At 45.1% G+C, this 21,294-nt stretch overlaps 1 protein-coding gene across 1 annotated transcript in view; it reads left to right on the forward strand.

The window, feature by feature from the left end:
* The window catches only part of LSG1 (large 60S subunit nuclear export GTPase 1), a 30,749-nt gene extending 11,438 nt beyond the window's left edge, over positions 1–19,311 (forward strand). The window contains exons 8-14 of the mRNA XM_033959385.1: positions 6,583–6,936; positions 8,686–8,787; positions 8,963–9,106; positions 9,595–9,718; positions 12,312–12,391; positions 15,599–15,772; positions 18,807–19,311. Of these exons, the coding sequence (XP_033815276.1) occupies positions 6,583–6,936; positions 8,686–8,787; positions 8,963–9,106; positions 9,595–9,718; positions 12,312–12,391; positions 15,599–15,772; positions 18,807–18,980 (1,152 nt within the window). The 3' untranslated portion in view covers positions 18,981–19,311. The remainder of the gene's footprint in view (positions 1–6,582; positions 6,937–8,685; positions 8,788–8,962; positions 9,107–9,594; positions 9,719–12,311; positions 12,392–15,598; positions 15,773–18,806) is intronic.
* Positions 19,312–21,294: the final 1,983 nt, after the last annotated feature.

The following is a 21,294-nucleotide window of genomic DNA, read 5'->3' on the forward strand; positions in this document are numbered from 1 at the left end:
CGGGAGCAGCGCAGCTCCCCGTGCTAGAAACTGCTATCGCAGTTTCATAAAAGAGGGGGTTAGACAAATTCATTCTATAACATCTGTTCTTGAGCCCTCTAGTCACACTCTAATTCATTCCCTGATTATCTCACATATTGATTACTGCAATTCGCTATATTATGGTATAACTCAAAAAGAAATCTGTCAATTACAACCAGGGCTGTGGAGTCGGTAGATAAATGTTCCAACTCCTCAGTTTTTTGTACTTCAGGCTCCGACTCCAACTCCACAACACTGGTTAATTTTCAGATCGTTAAAATGGAATGTCAAGTTGAGAGAAATGAGCATTTTCGACACCACCTTCTTTTTACTTTTAATCAAGGTTCTAAGGCTGCAGAAGCTGCTCGCAACATTTGTGCTGTGTATATAGTGGGTGCTATAGGTGAAAGAATTGCTCGTGATTAGTATGCCAAGTTCAAAAATGGAGTCGGTAGATAAATGTTCCGACTCCGACTCCTCAGTTTTTTGTACTTCGGACTCCGACTCCAGGTACCCAAAATTTCCTCCGACTCTGACTCCATAGCCCTGATTACAACTGATCCAAAACACCGTCATTAAACTTATTTACAAAGCAAAAAAAATATGATCATGTTACTCCGCAAAGCTCATTGGTTACCAGTTTCCCACCGAACAACATATAAAATGCTCTTACTCGCCTTTAAATTTAAATTCCCTCTCTCCCCAGCCTTCTTAAAAAAAAATACTTCATCCCTTACGCATCTTCACGGACCCTGACTGTTCCCCCAATTGGGGAACTTGTCTGTGCCCGTAACACCATCTTCTCCGCCACAGCCCCTGCCCTCTGGAATTTCCTGCCATCTCACCTCCACCTTGAAGAATCGCTTGACAGATTTAAAATCAAACTCAAAACCTTTCTGTTTCAAGATTCTTACCAAAATGGAAGATAAGATCCCTTCCCCGTTTACTTTAATGATCAGTGCGAACCCCCTTTGAAGAAGCGACTTCCCTCTCCTCTGATTCATCCCCTTCCCCACCTTACCTCCCTTTAAATTTTATCTTCAATGTAATTTTAAATCTTACCCCTACCCCAGTGCCTTTTGTATCAAATCGTCCATGTCTTGTCCGACAACTATGAAATTTACATATTGCCGCCTTTAATTTTCTTTCCTTTTTTAAAATTTTTGGTAAACCAACCAGATACTTGTCGATGGTATCATTGGAAACTTTTCAAAGTCTCCTCCATTGCTGTAACCTGTTTGGATAGTAGCTCTCCAAAGCATGTGTCTTGATACTCAGATTTTTCCAGGCTTCCCAGATCAATTCCAAAATAATTAACCTTTGATACCTTCAGTCTCTTCTGCTCCACAAAATAGCAATGCTTCCCAAATGTGGCCCTCGGCGGGGCTCAGTTAATTGCTTGTCATCTCCTCTCTTCACGTTTCTGCTCCTTCTGCAACTGCTTCAGCACCACAACCCGTGTCCTCCCCAGGTTGCCAGCAAGGTTGTGTGAAGAAAAAACTGCATGCAGCTAGGGAGTATCTAATATAATAAAACGCTAGGCCGCGCATGCGCACTTCCTATGCGTGCGCCGGTTTTCCGTGAGCTGTAGCGACACATAGGAAGTGCGCATGCGCGGTGACCTCTCCCTAGGAGCCGCATGCCCCTACAGTACTCTCTCCCTCTCTTCCTTCGCCGCCGCCGTTCCCTGTTTGTGCTTCTTCAATAAAAACCTGCTTCCTACCTCCCCTTAAAGTAGCTTTGCCATCGCCGCGGTCGCAATGGTTCCCTGTAACAGCGGCTCCTTTCACGATCCGACTCTGCTGTTCTTCGGTCTGCCCTGCTCCTTGCCTTACTATATTTTTAAGTTGAAAGACGAGGCAGCGGCTCCTCTCAGGATCCCCACCTGCGTCGGAAGTCCAATGCAGTCAGGGATCTTGAGAGGAGCTGCCGCCACCGTGTCTTTCAACTTAAAAATATACTAAGGCAAGGAGCAGGGCAGAACGATCTTCAAAATGGCGGCAACTCGATCTCCGTTCCTCCGGGGGGGAGGAAAGGTCTGGGAGGAGAGGGATCGCGGCCACTCAGCGCCCCCACCGAGGAGCCCAGCAACTTTCCGCTGCCCGGGACCCGAGTCATTTGCCGCCGCCCCCTCTTCCCTTACCGCGTGCCCGACTGGCGATTTAAGCAGCGTGTGCAGCAGTCTTCACACGCTGCTTCGGGCCCTTCTACTGCCCTGATTTGCTCCGGTTGTGCCAGAGTAAATCAGGGCAGTAGAAGGACCCGAAGCAGCGTGTGAAGACTGCTGCATACGCTGCTTGAATCGCCTTGTGTAGTCGGGCCCGCGGGAAGGGAAGGGAAGGGGGGGGGCGGCAAAGGACTCGGGCCCGCATTTGTAGTCGCGACTGTGGGAAGGGAAAGGGGGTAGAGGAAACGCTAATGCTGCTGCACAGGGAACTGGTGTGGGGGGGAGGGAAATGGAAGGGGGAGCGAATGCTGCTTTGCACAGACAGACAGAGGGTGGAAGGGAGACAGAAAGACAAGAAGAAAGACACAGGGGAAGGTGCACAGGGAACTGGTTTGGGGGGAGGGAAATGGAGGGGGAGGGAATGCTGCTTTGGACAGACAGACAGAGGGAGGAAGGAAGGGAGACAGACAGACAAGAAGAAAGACACAGAGGCAGGTGCACGTGCACAGGGAACTGGTGTGGGGGGAGGAAAATGGAGGGGGAGGGAATGCTGCTTCGGACAGACAGACAGAGGGAGGAAGGGAGACAGAAAGAAAAGAATAAAGACACAGGGGCAGGGAGATATACAGAAAGACAAACAGACAAAGGGGGCCAGGGACAGAGGCAGACAGAAAGAAAGACAGCGGGAGTCGCGTCAGGAGGGGTGCGGGATGCCGTAGAGGGAACTTTTCCAATGGGTGCAACTGGGCGGCTGTCGGGAACCTCTGATCAGGAGGAAGAGCAAGGTAAGTGTATCATAGGGATAAGAAGGAGGAGGGGGGGAGAAAAAGGAAGGGACGCCTACTGCTGGACAGGGGGAGAAGGAAAGAGGTGCTGATGGACAGGGGGGTGAAGAAAAAGGAACTAAACTAAACTAAACGGAGGCCTAATGTTGAACAGGGGGAGAAGGAAGGTGCTGCTGGACAGGGGGGAGGTAAAACAAAGGGAGAAGGGCTGCTGCTGCATAAGGAGAGCTTATGTGAAGGGGTGGTGGTGGACACAGGAGAGGTAAAAGGAAGGGAGAATGGACAGGGGGAGCAGGCAAGGGGTGGTGATGGACAGCCAAGGAAAAAGAAAGACAGAAAGAAAGAAAGCGGCTAAGGAGAGAGAGAGAAAGAAATAAAGAGAGACACACACACATATTCTAGCACCCGTTAATGTAACAGGCTATAAGACTAGTAGTATTATATAATTCTCTGCTAAATTAACTGTGACACACCTATTCGGAAGGTCCTGGGGAGAAAACTGCCACCAAATGTATACCAAATAGCTTCTTAAGGTCACATATATATTTTTGCAAAAGGCTGTGCATTCAGCAAGCCTTTTAATAAAATATGCTGCAAATTTGTGAATATCTTGACCTGGCCGTCCCTTTTCTTTTCTATTTATAGCATTTATATATATATATATATACTTCTGAAAGAAATTTATATATGTATAATCAGAGTCTTTACCACAATTTTATAATAAGAAAAAAGAGAAATACCATTTGCAATGCACTGACTTAAGAGTCCTCATTAGGAAGAGACAATTCACATATCAGAGAGAGTGAATGACTTTGAAAACAATCAAAGAAAAGAAATATACCTAATATATTATAGTGTTACATCTTCCATTAATTCAACCACCTTATACTCAGTCAATCATTTATTCATCAGAAGTGGCGGACATTGCAACTCCTGTTCCTTCAAGAAAATATCTTAATTGGGAGGGTTCATAGAAAATATAAGATCTTTGATCTAAATAGATCATACATTCACATGGATATCTTAATTGAAATTTAGCTCCCAATGCAATCACAAATTGTCTCATTTCTAAAAACCGTTTCCTCCTGGTTTGTGTTATTTTTGAGCACAAATACTCGGAACCGTGAAAAAATCAGTATTAATATAAAACACTTTCACGAGAAAAAACAATAAATGATGTCAAATATTATGTGTAGACAGTACTGCTTTAGTCGTAGGGAGAAAGTTCAAACTGAACTCGAGGAAAAGCCTCAGATAGGGGCCCTGCCACCACCACAATGGTGGATAAAGGTGGTAGGGTGATAACCTCACTGGCAAAAACCTCTGTTAGCTCCCAGTTATAAAAGACTATAGGCAGGGCTGTCTAAGCTTGATAGAAGAAAAACTTTTCTACTTATCTTTCAATTGACCGGTACACCGACGATGGCCAGCGTTTCACTAACTTGCTGCCTCAGGGTGTACAATTGACCGGTACACCGACGATGTCATTTTTGTGATCTGGGTGGGCTCTAGAGAAGAACTAAATCAATTTCATGTTTGGTTAAAGTCCAGGCATCAGAAAGTTGAATTCAGCATGGAGTGTCATCCTGATTCCATATCTTTTTTAGATGTCAAGATTGTCCGAGACAGAGGTTCCATTCAGACTACTGTCTATAGAAAAAACACAGACAGAAACACTTTCCTCAGTTTCTCCAGCAACCATCCAGCAGCGCTGAAACGTAGTTTGCCCACGTCACAGTTCTTTCGTTACAGACGCTTGTGTTCCAACATGTCAGACTATAAAGCTAATAGCAAACAGCTATACACCCGGTTAACAAACAGAGGTTACCCCTCCATTGTATTGAAGAAAGCTTACAAAAGAGCAAAATTCATGAATAGAGATCTTTTATTTATTCCAAGCAATAAGGATAAGGAAGATGAAGATGATATTGTCACATGTGTTTTAGAATATTCTCCCAGTACTAACCACATCACCAGAATTCTACGTAACCATTGGGACATAATGGCATTACAACCTACATTCAGAGAGACCCATTTAAGAATGGCATATTCTCGGCAAAAAAACTTCAAGGAACTTTTGAGCCCGTCTGACGTCACAGAACCTGTTTCAGCCAGAGACCAACCTGCAGGCCATTTTAAATGTGGTAAATGCTCCACCTGCTTAATCACACGTGAACTTAAAGACAATTTTGTGCATCCAAGCTCAGGACAAATATTCGAGCTCAAACACAACACCTCATGTAATTCGACCTTTGTGGTATATGTCTTTATGTGCCCCTGTCCAAGATTATATGTGGGACAAACTATCCGTCCCTTTAGAACACGAGTGACGGAACACAAAAGCTGCATTCGAAATAATCGACTCCAAGCTCCCATGGTCACACATTGTTTGGAACACAATCATGATTTTACTGACCTACAATGTTGTGTCATTGATCACATCAGGGACAATTGTGTAGACAGACAGCAAAAACTTCTGCGGGCCGAACAAGCTTGGATTTTCAAACTGAACAGTGAAGAACCTGACGGGCTAAATCAAAAACTAGAATGGAACATTTTCTTTTAATTTTTGTTGTCAGCTCTATATCATAAACATCATACACCTCATTCAAATCATTCAAAACACAAAACATTAATTTAAAATATGAAATATAAAAATATAAAATATAAAATTTAAAACTTAAGTTTTCAGTGAGTGGTTAATTTGCAATTTTTGACCGCGGCTCTTTTGAATCAGCTGTTTAGTCAGCTGCTCTATTACACAGCCACCCCCCGGGGGTTTGACGTCATTCCCCGGGAGTTCATAACCCGGCGCAGTCATGGTGTAGCCATCTTTTTCGATCTTTGGATCGCTTGAGACGTTGCGGCGTCCTACTAAAAGGTATGTCAAGGTGGCTTCTGTAAACATATGAGAAGTTTGCTTTAATTCCAGATATTGATACATTTTCTTTTCTGGTTTCAGTTTTTTGATCGGACTCTGATTACACCCTGAGGCAGCAAGTTAGTGAAACGCTGGCCATCGTCGGTGTACCGGTCAATTGTACACCCTGAGGCAGCAAGTTAGTGAAACGCTGGCCATTGTGTTATTTTTGAGACATCTGGAAACATGGAAATATTGCTATATACAAAAAAAAAACACCTCCTTCAGCCTAAAAAAAAGCCTAAGGAGTGATTCTTTGTCCTGGTGAAAACCAAATGTAACCAGAAGTGCTGAACGACTTATAACTTCATCCCCAGAAGTTTCCAGGATTCCTGTTATATTCAAAGGACTTGAAGACTCAAGTTGAGCCACAGGGGTTGAAGCTACTTTTTTCTTTGAAATTGGTAGGAAATATACCGTTTTCTTCCTTAGATGAGCTATAAAATTCACTATTTTGTCTCCTTACTTAATACTTTGATTTTTCCACCTGGTATAAAGTACTACTTTTTTTTTTTGTTCATTTTTTCTACAGACTTTTAGTTCAGGGTCAAGTTTCTTTGAGTGGATTGAAAATACCATGGGCTTCCTTAGTCTGCTTCTGACTTGTAATTCCATTAAGGTGACTCCCTGCCCTGCTCTGTGTCTTTGTTGTGGTATTATGAGTGACATGATTTTCCTCCATATACCAGGAAGAAGTATTGGAAGATGGATCTGAAGGAGAAAGCGATTCTGAAGGTGACGATGAGATGAACTTTCCAAGTAGAGATCCAGGTCCTAACGGCACTGAGCTTCCTATCGAGGACGAGGAGGATGAAAGCGATGAGTTCCTGGACTGCGAAGAGGAAGAAGACTGGCAGACTTGCTCTGAAGATGACCAAGCCCAGTCCGGGACCGAGAGGTTCTCGGGCCGCAGTGCAGCAATAGTACCTAAGAAACTGATCTGTAACTCCAGCCATCTGGTGCAGAGCAAGGAATTACTGGACATATTTAAAGCCACTCATAAAGGGTCAAAGGTTAAAGAGGGGGAGATCACAGTAGGAATGGTAAGTGAATACAATCTAAGAACATAAGAGTAGCCTTACTGGGGCAGACCGTTTTCACGGTGGCCAATCCAGGTCACTAGACCTAGCCAAAACCCAAGGAGTAGCAACATTCCATTCGGAATCCCTAAAGAGTAGCAACATTCCAAGCAGAATCTCAAAGAATAGCAAGATTCTGGAACCCCAAAGAGTTCAACATTCCATGTGGAATCCCCAAAGAGTAACAAGATTCCAGAACCCCAAAGAGTAGCCACATTCTATGCTACCGATCCAGGGCAAGCAGTAGCTTCCCCCATGTCTTTCTCAATAACAGACTATGGACTTTTCTTCTAGGAAATTGTCCAAATCTTTCTTAAAACCAGCTTCGCTAGCTTCTCTTAGCACAACCTCTGGCAACTCGTTCCAGAGCTTAACTATTTTCTGAGTTTTTACTTTTAAAGTTTTGCCCCATTAAAATGCACCAGATTTTTAATACAGTGGTGCCTCGCATAACGGACGCCTCGTACAGCGAACGCTGCGCATAACGAACTTTTTGTCTTGCTCCCACACAACGAAGTCGCCCGAGGGGCCCGGGGGGGGGCGGAACTACTCTCGCCGCTTCCTAATGTGAGCCGGGAACAGCAGCACCCTCACCTTACCTCGGATGCCGAGTTTTCCGGCTTTCTTTTTCGGCCAGCCACACGCTTTCAGGGAGCAGCACATGCCCGCGCATGCTCTGTTGTTCAATCTTCTCCTCTGACGCAACCGGAAACCGGAAGTTGCAGGAGAGAGAACATTGATCAACTCCAGCAGCTGCGCGTGCACAGCTTTTTGAGATCGTGCGGCTGGGTGAGGGAGAAGGCTGGCAGGCTCTGCATGTGAGGTGAGGTGGAGGGAGGGAAATGTAGGGCTGCAGAACGAATTATTTTGTTTTACAGGTATTCTTATGGGACAACAGGGCTGCAGAACGAATTATTTTGTTTTACAGGTATTCTTATGGGAAAACGCGTTTCACACAACGAACGTTTCACATAACAAACTTGCTCCTGGAACGGATTAAGTTCGTTGTGTGAGGCACCACTGTATATGATTCCTCCTGAAGGAAATGGTGATGCAGAAGACTTGTAAAGGGAGATGAATTAGGATAAGCTGATGCTAGGGTCATGAAAGACATGCCTGGAAGCAGTTCTAAAGCACCGAGTGGGAGGGAGGGAAGGACTAGAGTAGAATAAGGTGAGAAATGAAGGGGAAGTTTTGGGTTGGGGTGTTTTTGTTTTGTTTTTTTAACATCCAGCTGCATGGGGCACTGATCCCAGGGTGACAGGACAAAAGCGTGACGAACAAAGCCACACCGACATTTGAGAGCAGACAATTGCACGCAAGACTCCGGGCTCCGGGGTGTGTGTGGGGGAAACTCCCCCCCCACTTTACTTAATAGTGTTCATGCTGTTGTTCGCTGCTGTTGGGGGGGGTGTAACCCCCCACATTATACAGGAAACATAACTTTTCCCCTAAAAAATAGGGAAAAAGTTAAGTTTCCTCTATAATGGCGGGTTACAACCCTCCAAAACCACCCCCAATGGCAGCGCGAACACTATTAAGAAAACACCCCCCATCGGAGCTCTTTAAAATACGGCGGCGCGCTTGAGTCTTGCGCTCAATTGTCTGGTGTCAAATGTCGTCGCAGCTTTGTCCCGCGCTCTTATGACTCTGAACCGATCCCAGTGCTGTTCCCAGCTTGATAAACTGTATCTATGTTCCTCTCCTTTGCAGGTGGGTTACCCCAATGTTGGGAAGAGCTCAACAATCAACACAATCCTTGGGCACAAGAAGGTGTCGGTGTCCGCAACGCCAGGCCATACAAAGCACTTTCAGGTACTGTGAACCTCTCACTGGCTGGAAAGTTGCAGCTCCCTCGGACGGAATGAGTGCTGGGACTTGGCATAATATGAAAGGCGTTCGTTGATACTTTGGAAACTAGCTCCTTCAGTAGATGGGGTGGTGTTTGGCGAAAGAGACCCTGTATAAAGTCTTTGTGTTTTCCCCGCAGACCCTGTACGTGGAGTTTGGCCTTTGCCTCTGCGATTGCCCAGGTCTTGTGATGCCGTCTTTCGTTTCCACCAAAGCTGAAATGATCTGCTCTGGGATTTTGCCTATAGATCAAATGAGAGATCACCTTCCTGCGATTTCACTTATATCCTTCGTTTTCTGTGCTCTGCTTTCTTTGTAGGTCTAGTTCCGGATATTGTTAGTACTTGCCCTGTTTTTAAGTGAGATTTAAGGATCTAAATCAGTGGTTCCCAACCCTGTCCTGGAGGAATCGGGTTTTCAGACTAGCCCTAATGAATATGCATGAAGCAAATTCGCATGCCTATCACTTCCATCATATGCAAATCTCTCTCATGCATATTCATTAGGGCTAGCCTGAAAACCCGATTGGCCTGGTGTTCCTCCAGGACAGGGTTGGGAATCACTGATCTAAATATATTAGGTTTTCTAGTGAATGATACTGGATTTGGGAGTGGCCAGCAGCTCCCCGTTATGGCAATTGCCTTTTTATTCATTCAACTTGACAACGCTATCATTGTTTTAAAATAAATTATTTCAAGGCATTGTATAATAAACGAAAACTATTTTTAAAAAACTATTCCATAAATACCCCTTATTCCTTTACTGATCTACATCTGCCAGCGTATCCCAAGGCACGTATTCGAGTCAATCTATGGAATCAACATTGTAAGACCCAGAGAAGACGAAGTCTCAGACCGTCCTCCGACATCTGAGGAACTCTTAACAGCATTTGGATGTGCGTGAAGCATTAGTTCGTATGAAAGGAATAACATCAGCTTCCTCCTTTCTCTTCCTCTCTTTCATTCGTTCTATACATTCTTTGCAAAGAAGAGTTGTTCTTATTAATGATTTAATCTTATGATGATGTTGAAATTTAAGCCAAGATCCTTATTCTACATATGAAAAGTTAAATTTAAAAGGCTTCGGCGCTTTTTATGTGGGGTAGACTTGTGTGACCCTGCCTAGGTCATTCACAGCCAGGTAAGTGGACGTTTTTGGTTAGATCCTGCTGTTTCATTGGACTTCCAGCTTAATCAGAACCAGGGCTGCAATCTGGTGCTAAATGAGCTTTCATTCACATCTATCCCCCCCCCCCAATTTTTCCATCCTTTCTTATTTGTCTGATCATTGAAATCCAGCCACTAGGTGTTGCCATTGCGTAATGCCTAGGACTCCCTTACCCCATGGACTCTGCAGTATCCCCTGGCCTGCTCAATATATGCAGAAGGCAGAAGAGGTGAGAATTGAATCCAGGCCCAATAGCTGCCACTAGTAAATGAATGTTCAGGCTCCTGAAAGTACATGTTTTTAATAACATGTTTTTTTGGCTGCATACAAAAGATCTAATCTAATCTATTTCTGCGTCGCACATACCTAAGCAGGTTCAAGGCGACTTACAAAGAAGTGAGAGGAAGCGGAGAGAGGCAGGGACAGAAGGGGAGGAGACATGGGGGGAATATTGGGCAGGGGATGTATTTAAGAGGCATGTGTTTAATCTAGGAGTATGTGTTTCATTTTCAAAAGAACACATGCAAGTGTGCTACCAATGTTCCAAACTCGCTGCATTGTTTGAAAATGGGGTAATGTCATGCACCATCTTTTAGCTGCAATGGCCAAGCCTGTGCACGCAGTTTCCTGCCATTTGAAAATAAGATGGGTCTCTACAGGCTTAAAAATAAATACGTTGCAGTTATATCGATTTTGTTTATTGCTAAATAATTATGAAATGCCATTTGGAATGATTATAAAACCCAGTAATCATGAATCTATTGTACACCAGATGCTGTGGGATATAGAGATACAGGTGTTCCTAGAGTTCTTTGGACACCTTCCCATATATCTGAATTTTAGATCTTGAAAATGCTCGTGGTAATATTAAGGTGCACATTTTAGATGGTGAAAGCCAGATTGGACTTTGATAGTCTGTGCCTACCCCCCTTCCAAAATTTATACTCTATGGCTAGAATTGCTTTCAAACACAAACCTCAGCATTTAAAGTCATACTCCTATGTTCAGCCACGGGCCATATCGAGATACTTGTGCTGAATGTCTGGGTATAAACTGATTCCCGGATGAGCCTCCAGGTAAAGTTAGGGCAGCTGAATATCGACAGTGCTCTGGTAAGTTCTGGGACAGTCGGTGACACTTTTCAGCTGCATCGTCCATATCAAAGTGCTGAAAATCAGTGGCTGGCCCCACTGCTACCTCGATAAGGGCCACTGAATATTGGACCCAGTGAATGGAAGGATTAGTCCCTTGTTCCATCTCCCTGTGCAGACTTCACTGCTTACATGTAAGTGGTACAGATTAAGCTTCTTTGGGGGAATATTGTCTGGGTTGTGGAAAGACAACAGGGCCGAGAATGTTTTTTTAAAGTCCTAGCATTACATTGGCTTTTTCAGATGCATATCTTGAAAAAGTGAAACACACTGAGGTGCCTGGGATAAGAAATGTCCTTAATGTGCAGGAATGACCCGCATAAGACCATTTTCACTGCTGGGGTAAAATGGTCAATTTTTTAGTTTTCTAAATTAATGGCCACACGTTAATTTTCCCATTAGGAGGTGAGCTTCTAGTGCCACTTGTTTTATAGGCAGTGAGGGCTTGTGTGCTAATTGGTTAGCACACGCCAATGAAGGGAATAGACTTAGATAAAGACAGGTTATTCACCCAGAGAATGAGAGGGCACTCTAAAGTTAAAAAGGGATAGATTCCGTACAAACGTAAGGAAGTTCTTCACCCAGAGAGTGGTAGAAATTTGGAACGCTCTTCCGGAGGCTGTTATAGGGGAAAACACCCTCCAGGGATTCAAGACAAGGTTAGACAAGTTCCTGCTGAACCAGAATGTACGCAGGTAAGGCTAGTCTCAGGGCGCTGGTCTTTGACCTAAGGGCCGCCACGTGAGCGGACTGCTGGGAACGATGGACCACTGGTCTGACCCAGCAGTGGCAATTCTTATGCTCACCAACTGATTAGCACAGAGCATATCTACTCTTTGCCCCGATATGAAAAAATATTTTTTAGCGCATTAGATACCATATGCCAACCCAAAATTACCACAGGACACCTGAGTGCACCCCTGCTCTAAGGCATTTTTAGCTGCAGTAAGCAAGCTTAGGAAGATAGTCCACTGTGTGTTTTCCCATAGACTGGCCCTATGGCCTTTTAAGGTAAAAAGAAAAAAAAAAATCTGTTTTCATATTGTGATGAAAACTTTTTTAAATAATGCCTTTGGCTATTGCTAGCACTCTGCTTTCTTTTGTCTTGAGTAATAATTCAGAAGCTTTGGTAGGTGCCACAGAAATAATAATCTCCTGTTTGTGCCACAGATATGAGGGGATTCATGACAGCTCACGGACAGCCTGATCAGCCAAGATCCGCTCGATATATATTGAAGGACTACGTGAGTGTAAGTACTTCTCAGTGATGTCTGCTAGTATCCAGCCAGAGAGAGGAAATCCTCGCACGTGTACACTAGCTGACTGTGCAGGAAACTGGAGTGTCATTCTGTGACCTTTCCTTTTGGGAGGGGGGGGATCTTTCCTGACCCAGGTCTGATTTTCAGGAGATAACCAAACCCTGCAAATGCAACTCTTTGCACGCTCTTCTATTTTAGGAGGCTCCAGATGGATCTGCAGAAATCGATTGGCTGGCTCTCTTCAACAACCATAAAATAGTGCCTGAAATAGAGGAGTACCGTATATACTTGAATATAAGTCGAGACCCCCATTTCCCCCCCCAAAAGGAGGAAAAATGGTTGATTCAAATATAAGTCGGGCGGCTTAATATTCAAGTGTCCTGCCCTGCCAGGTTCTGCACTCAGCCCCCCTCCCTGCCAAGTTCTGCACCTAGCCCCCTTCCCTCCATGCCCTGCACTCAGTCCCATTCCCTACCAGGCTGTGACCCAAGCCCCCCTCCTTGCCAGGCTCTGATCACTGTCCTACCTTCCTTCCCTGTACCCTCTTCCCCCTAAAAAGAGCCAACCTCATCAGTGATGTCACAATGACTTGATTGTCCCGTACTCCCCTTTGCCCTCTAACTCAGCCCGCAGATTAACCATTCCCCTTAACTTAAACCACCTAATGGTAGGCCGCGACAGGAGGGATCCCTCCCGTATCCTGCCCCGGCCGACACTAATAATTACCACCCTCCCTCCCTCGCGTACCTATTCCCTGGCGGTGCAACGTGTATCCCACGCTGAAATCCTCCTGAAGATTGTAAATGTAGTAGCCAGTGGTGCACCCTGCCCGGCAAGCAGTGGCGAGCTTTTTGTGCTGCCAGCCGTTCCTGCACCACTCCTTAATAGGCTGCCGCGAGAACCGCAAATCCCACAAGAACTTGTGGCAGCCTATCAAGGAGCGGTGCAGGGCCGGCCGGCAGCATGAAAAGCTTGCTGCTGTGTGCCGGCCCTGATGCGCCACTGGCTACTACATTTACAATCTTCAGGAGGATTTCAGCATGGGATACACGTTGCACCGCCAGGGAATTTATTTTATTACATTTATTTTATTTTTATTTATTGTTTTCTTTAGGTACTTTAGCTAGATTGTGAGCCTTCGGGACAGCTAGGGAAATCCAAAGTACCATTTTTATTTATTTTATTTTAATGTATCTTTATTTTCATTGTAAACCGCTTTGAACCTCACGGTATAGCGGTATATAAGAAATAAAATAAATAAATACACGCTGGACCACCAAGGAACAGGTATGTGAGGTGTGGGAGGGTGGTAATTATTAGTGTCGGCCGGGGAAGGAGACAGGAGGGATCCCTCCTGTCCAGGCCTAAGGCAGGCCTGCAGGAAGTCCGGGAGGTGTTTTGGGTGGTCACTGGGGGATGACCTAAATATAAACCGGGACCCCCATTTTTGGCCAATTTATTTGCCCCCAAATCCCGGGTTATATTCGAGTATATAGGGTAGTCCAGTGGGCTGAGAACTAGGGAATCTCACTTCACCTATCTCTTGTGCCTCTACCCCTCCCTTTCTTTTTTTTTTTTTTTTTTTTTAATAAGTCTTTATTCATTTTAATAACATACAAAGTGCATACAAAAATACAACTATTGGCACCAAATAACAGCACTTATTACTAACAATAAAAATATAAACAACTCCCCCCCCATCCCTCCCTCCCAATCCGGATATGTGTAAAACTCAATAAAATGGAAGGCTTGGACTATTAATTGGTGGATACAAAATTTGCTAAAGGGCCCCAAATCTTATTAAAATTTTTTACCATAACCCTTTATTTCTGAATTCATACGTCCATATCTATAGTGTAACAACAAATTTTAGATTGTAAAATCTCTGGGACAGTAAAATACTGACAGTACCTGGTTATAATTTGCCTTGAGCTCAGCTTTGAAAGGTGAAAGCCTACTTCTGAAGCCGTCTCCAGCACTTTAATATTTTTTGGTATACCGGAATACGATAACCACTTGACTAAGTTCTTAAAAACACATTGGACATCTCCTTTTGAGGAAGTTCAAGGCTGTGGATGAATATAACTCACCTTGAACTACTAAGAGAGGCATGAGCTAAATCCAATCTGTCTTTGTTTCTAAATAACGTACTCCTCTCCTCTCCTAACCCCCAAAGAAGCAGTTGAGTAGAGGTGATAGGAATGTTTTCCTACGGGACAAGTAAGAACTGTCTTTTAGCCACAGAAACTCAGTTTCCCCATCCTGTCCCCGTGAGTTTTGTCTCTGCCCCATTCCTGTAAACTCTGCCTTAACCACACAGTGTTTGAGGCTTGTGCAGATGTGGAAGGATCTTCCAGGAGTGGGGCAGGGACATAATAATAACAACGGTTTATATACCGCAGGACCGTGAAGTTCTATGCGGTTTTACAATGATTATAAATGTTACAGATTGAGTAGAATTAACGTAGTTAATATCTATTGATTAACAGCTCTAGAGATCAGTTATTGTGGGAGAGATTGTGCAAATCAGTTTCCTATGTACTTTAAGAACAGATGTGTTTTCAGTTGTCTCCTAAATTCCCCATAGGTATTGGCAAGCGTAAGTAGTTGTTTCAGATCGTTGCCCCATAATGCTGCTTGATAAGAGAGAAGATGTTGGTGTTGTCTTTTGAATTTACATCCTCTAACCGGGGGGGGGGGGGAACAAAATTCAAGTTTGAGCCTCTCTTATGTCTATTGGTTGAAAAGGAGAATAGGTTGGTTATGTATTTGGGGGCTAGGCCGAATAGTACCTTAAAGCAAAAGCAGCCAAATTTAAACTTCACGTGTGCCTCCGTCGGCAGCCAATGCAGGAGTCAGTAGGAGGGAGTTATATGATCGAACTTCTTCAACCCAAAGATCAGCCTGCACTAGTTGTAATCACTGCATATTCTTCTGGGAAATTGCCAGATAGGCGATGTTGCAGTAATCCAGAACTCTCTGGGATGTGACGGGAAAATGAGTTCCCGCGGGACGGGGAAAAATTTGGCTCCGTGTCATTATCTAATCTGAATCAGGGGGGGGGGGGTCCATGGGCTCTCAAGTCCATATTCTAAAATCTTTGTTGTGTAACCTTTTAGGAGGTCTCCCAGTCAATAGACTACATCTGCTTCTGGTTTTTTTTTTTATTGAAATGTAACTCCAGCATTCTTACAACAGGGTAAACTGCTGTTCTGTCACCCACCACCTGCCATTGACTCATCAGACTTCCAGTCACAACTTGAAAGATTCCAATCTTCCAAATTTGCACAAGAGAGTGGGGACTCAGCGCCAGACAGGAAACAGAAAGTGAAGCAAATTGAAAATGGAGTTGACAAAGCATTTTTTCACCAGGTAAGAAGCGCAGTTCTTGGAGATAATTGTGCTCAAAGATCTTATTAATCTGTTCATATATTTTTTTTTTGTTTATGGATTTTGTTTCAGTAATAAAACTTAATATGATTTACAGACAGAACTTTACACAACTGAAATAATACATTGGATGTTTGGAACAAAATATGAGGGGCATTCAATAATTTATCTATCTCAGTAGGAAAGAAAAGAGTTTTCTAATCTAATCGCACTGTACCAAAAAGGTTCAAGGCTATTTACATTCAAAGAGGCCGTAAAATCTACGGGAAAATACAAAAACAATCAATAATTAAAATATCATAGCATGAATATTACAAGAAATCATATTAAAAAAATTTATTTTTCATTGTAGTTCCCTGATAGCTCCATACACTTCATCCACTTTTTCTGCAATGACCTTAACCCCTTTGAAAAGAATTCTTGTTTGACCTTCAAACCAGGACATCATAGCTTCCTTGATCACTTGAAAACTGCTATCCAGGGGAAGATTTCTTCAAAACACGGAACAGGAAATAATCCGAAGGAGCCAGGTCAGGACTGTAGGGTGGATGGTTCAGTTGCTGAAACCCACATTCTCGGATGGCAGCCTGTGATTGGCGTGACACGTGCCCTGGCGCATTGTCATGAAGAAACAGCCCACCTGCTGCTAGTTTTCCTCATCTGTTCTCCTTGATTGACTCTCACAACGCGATCATTGTATTGGCGTAACTCTCACCGGTTATGGTTGTCTTGTGTGGCATGAACTCCAGAAGCAAAAGTCCTTCAGCATCCCAGAAGACAGTTGCCATGACTGACTGCAGATTTTTCTGTCTTGAATTTTTTTGGGGTGGGGGATGAGTTGTACTTCCACTGCATTGATTCCATTTTGGATTCAGGATCTCTGTGATAGACCCAAGCTCATCTCCCAGTCACCAAATGAAAAATTCATTTGGTCTTCACAGAGCATCTCCAAGTGCATCCAAGGAGGGACTTTGAGGCTCTGATTGGCCCAAGTTGTTTAAAGGGGATCCCTAAGAGAGTCAATCTGACTAAATAGTCACTGGGTATAGACTTAAGAGGAAGGGACAGTACGGTGGGCAGACTTGATGGGCTATAGCCCTTTTCTGCCGTCATCTTCTATGTTTCTATGTTTCTAAAGCTCCTTCTATGAGAGGGGCCTTATGCATCTGGGCCATTCAGAGCCTCAGACTCCTCCCTGGTTCATCCCAGGATGCACCAGGGAAGGGAAGGCCCACCATTTTGAAGAGGCAGGCCAGCTGGCCGGAGGGAATAGGCATTCCTCCAGCCAGACATCTAAAGGTAAAGGGGAGAGGGTGGGGGGTCGTCAGAGGCATAGTGGGGGGGGGGGGGGTTTGCAAGGCAGCAGAAGAGCATGGCATCTCTCGCTGCCGAGAGGGTGTTGGTTGGCAGCGGGAGAAATTGGGCATCTCTTTCACTGCTGGGAGGGGTGTTGGTTGGCGGAAGGAGAGGGTGGGCATCTCTCCCGCTGCCGGGGGGAGTGTGTTGGTTAGTGGCGCTGTGTTGGTTGGCAGCGGGAGAGATGGGTTTGGGTTTTTTTGCGTTTATTCTACGCATGTGCCCATCACTATCACCAGCGATGGGCACAAGCGAATTTAGTGAGTCTTTGCTACTCTCCGCCAACTTCATTTGCATGAGCATTTTTGGTAGAATCACTCTTTTTTTAAAAATTGCTTCTGTAATGGCTGCGATAGCAGCCTATCGGTTTTTTATGCGGATTTTTGAGAATCTAGCCCCTCGTGTACTAGAAGTAAACCTGCTGTGAGCTAAATGCCAGAGGATTGTTGGAACTCCTGTCCTTAGTTTTCCCCTGACTTGAAGTCAAGTGCTCTAAACACTAGTTTTCCCCTCTTTCCTTAAAAGATAAAAATACAGGACAATGTTACAAAATAGTTCTGTGGTACATAAGAGAACGAGCATAGCAGTCCGTGTCTGTAATGAATTCTGTTCCAAAACCAGGGCATGCTTATGATCTTGGTCTCTCCCGTGTACTGGTAGCGCTTGCATTTTGGTGCTTATAGGGTATACTTCTCCCTCCGTATCCGCGGATTTGCTTATTCGTGATTTTTCGGGTGCTGACTCTGCCCCCTAATTTTTCATCGCTGAACCTGGCGTTTCACATTAGAAATCGCTGCTCCCGGCGTTGTATGAAGCAAATCACAGGTCGGGTTATTCACGGTTTATTATCTTTTTATCAGGTCTATTTTACCGAAAAACCACGAATAACATGCAAAAAGTTATTTGCGGTTTTTTGGCCGTTGACTTCGCCCCCTAATTTTCATCACTGAACCCGGCGTTTCACATTGGAAATCGCTGCTCCCGGCGTTGTACGGAGCAAATCGCAGGTCGGGTTATTCACGGTTTATTATCTTTTTCAGGTCTATTTTACCGAAAATAGACAATGCAAAAAGTTATTTGCGGTTTTTCGCTATTCGTGGCTATGTTCTGCCCGCATCCCCCGCGAATACGGGGGGAGATGTGGAAACTTTTACTCAAGCCAGTGACGTGTGTTGTGTACGTGAGCAGCGCTCTCTCTGTCTCAATCTCGCTGGTTGGGCTGGCTGGGCTTCGTGCAGGCTCTGCTTCCGCTCCGTGTCGCAATGAGAGCGGGGCGGGGGCCTGCATGAAGGACGCGTCGGTTTTCAAAGCGCTCGGCACTTGCGTTTCCTGCGCTGTCTTCTTCAGTTCTGAGCTGTGAGAGGCGAGAGAGGCTGGCGGAGGAGATGATGCGCTTATTGCTATCAGGTGAGCCCTGGCACTGTTTTTTTTTTTCTTTAATTGCTCTCTGATTAAGAAAAGGAACTAATGATGATGTAATTTGGGGGGGGCGGAGTCAGCACCGAAAAAATCGCTACCTTTCCTTAGTCTCTGGAAGCATTTCTCAGTCCTTGAGGATCTTCTACTAACTCTTCTGTTTATCCTGCGCTTGCATTTTCTCCATTTCTGTTCTTGTCTGGTGTTACTTGGCCCGCTGACAGCATTTGTGTGTGTTTTGTAGGAGAACATCCGAGCCCTGACTAAAGGTGTTCAGACAGTGATGGGGTATAAACCTGGCAGTGGCCCAGTGTCTGCCGCCAGTCATGAAGGTACAGTCGGAAAACCCTGGAAAAAGCATGGGAATAGAAACAAGAAGGAGAAGACACGCAGGCTGAACAAGCATCTGGATGCTTAAACTGTGGCTGAAAGACTCTGTTTAAATGAGTAAATAATAGCTGATGGGCCATGATACCTGGTTCAATGGGCTACAGGCTCTGCTATATGTCTATGACTGGCTGACATCCAGCTCCTCGTTAATGACCAAAGGGGGATTAACCACAGGAGTTAAATTGAATTAGCAACGTAACCTGAGAGTGACCTTCTAAGAATTGTTAGATAACTGTGGCTAGTCTATATTAGAGAATGACATGGTGGCAGTTACCCACGGGTAACCCGCCGAAACAGTGGTGGGGGAGGGAAGTGCTCACTGCGGGCACGGGGACAAGGCCATCCACCGCCCTGTGGAGCGGTGAATGGCCTTGTCCCCGCAGTTAAGGGAGGGAAGGCGCGCGGTCACCTCCCTCCCTACCGCCAAATCTATCTCCCTTCCTCCCTCTTACTTTCATGGCGCTTTCGTAAAAAACTTACAGAAGCCGGCAAAGCCTGCCTGCCTGCAGTCGCGCGTGTTTAGGCGAAAGCTTCTCCTCTGACGCAACTGGAAGTTAGGGAGATAGATTTGGCCGTAGTTAGGTTTGGGAGGTGACCACGCACCATCCCTCCCTTAAGTTTCTTTACTAACGCGCCACAAAGGTAAGGGGGAGGGAGATTCTCAGGACGCTGAAGGGCTGTAAGGTGGTGAGAGGGAAGGGTGGATGCTATGGGGACGGGGCGGTGAAGGGGACAGCAGGGACGGGGTCGGGGCGATGAAGGACGGCGGGGACAGGGCGGTGAAGGGGACGGTGGTCCAGTGACGGGGACAGATTTTTTCCCCGTGTCATTCTCTAGTCTATATCATATTGCCTGTTCTCTTCTGGTGCAGTGTTACAGGAGGTTAAAGGGCAGTACATACTTTTGCCCAAACACCCCCCCCCCAAAAAAAAAACCAAACAAACCTGCAATAAATAGTTTTTTCAGGATTTACAGACTAAGGAGGTTATTTTTGAAACTCTATGTGATTTCTTTTTTTAAAACCTGCATTTATTTGTGTATTTTGCATACAGGTGTATAAACTGATTTCAGAAAGCCATTACACTTCTCCCTCCATATTCGCGGGGGATGCTGGTGGACCATAGGCGCAATTACAGAAAAACCGCAAATAACTTTTTATATGTTGTTCGTGGTTTTTTTTGTAACAGCCAGCGTTTTAGCTGTTGAAACTTAACTTTTTCCCTAAAAACAGGGAAAAAGTGAAGTTTTCATTAAAATGTGGGGGGTTACAACCCCCCAAACCCCCCACAACACGGCGCGATGTCTATTAAGTAAAGTGGGGGGGTTCCACCCCACGCCCCCCCCCCATCGAAGCCCTAAAAACAGTAATTTTGAGTGGCGCACACCTCCGCACTGCGCTCAATTTTGTGGGCGCGCCTTTGTCCCGGTGCACTTTTGACCTGACACCGGTGTCTTGCGGCTCTCTTCCCAGATTCCTGGGATGAGCAAATTGTGGGAGCATTGGGAGGTGTTTCTTGGACAGATCATTACCAACCCACAGTTCCTGGACTGTTTCCGGACCCTTTATCTTTGCTCTAAGTCAGCAGACTATCAGGAACTGCAGTATAAAATTTTGCACTGCGCTCACATCACCCGGCATAGGGGGGGTGCAGCTTGGATTGTGGGATAGTGATCTCTGTATCAAGTGTAAATGTAAGCCTGGTACCTACATCCACTCGTTTCTTGAGTGCACTGAGCTTACCCTTTGGAGGGCCTCCTGGGCCTCCTTGAATCTATCCTCCATAGGCCTATAGAGTGGGACTATGGCTGTTTGGCTTCCAGGGCTCTCTGCAAGAGCAGGGCTTCTCCCCCTCCCCAATGTAGATTTCTGTACAATGCCCTTCTAGTGGCCAAAAAATTGATTCTGACCTACTGTGTTTCTGAGGACTCCCCTCCCACCGCTGAATGGCGGGCCAAGCTGAGAGAGATGGCTCAATTTGAGATTCATGCTTATGATAATTCGCACAGACTGGACATGAGGCATTATGTGTCTTTGGGGGGGGGGGGTGCTTGCTAGATCTCCTTACCACCTAATTGCTCTTTGACGGTGGCACTACCTTAGCTCTCCTGGAATGCCCGCTTGTGGCACTAATGCTTCCTTACCTGTACTCCAAAAGGGGGTGGGGGGGGGGCAGGATTCATAGGGGAGGTCAGTTTGCGTTGGTTGTTGTATGACTGATATATGTCTGTTGTGTGGATTGGAGAGTATGGGTTGCTGCTTGTTTGTTTGAGGGTTGTTGGGTTTCTTAATGAAAACTACTATGGCTGTTGGTCTAGTCTGAAACTGTACTAGTCACGGATGG

Source organism: Geotrypetes seraphini, chromosome 9 (assembly GCF_902459505.1).
Source record: "Geotrypetes seraphini chromosome 9, aGeoSer1.1, whole genome shotgun sequence".
NCBI lineage: Eukaryota > Metazoa > Chordata > Amphibia > Gymnophiona > Dermophiidae > Geotrypetes > Geotrypetes seraphini.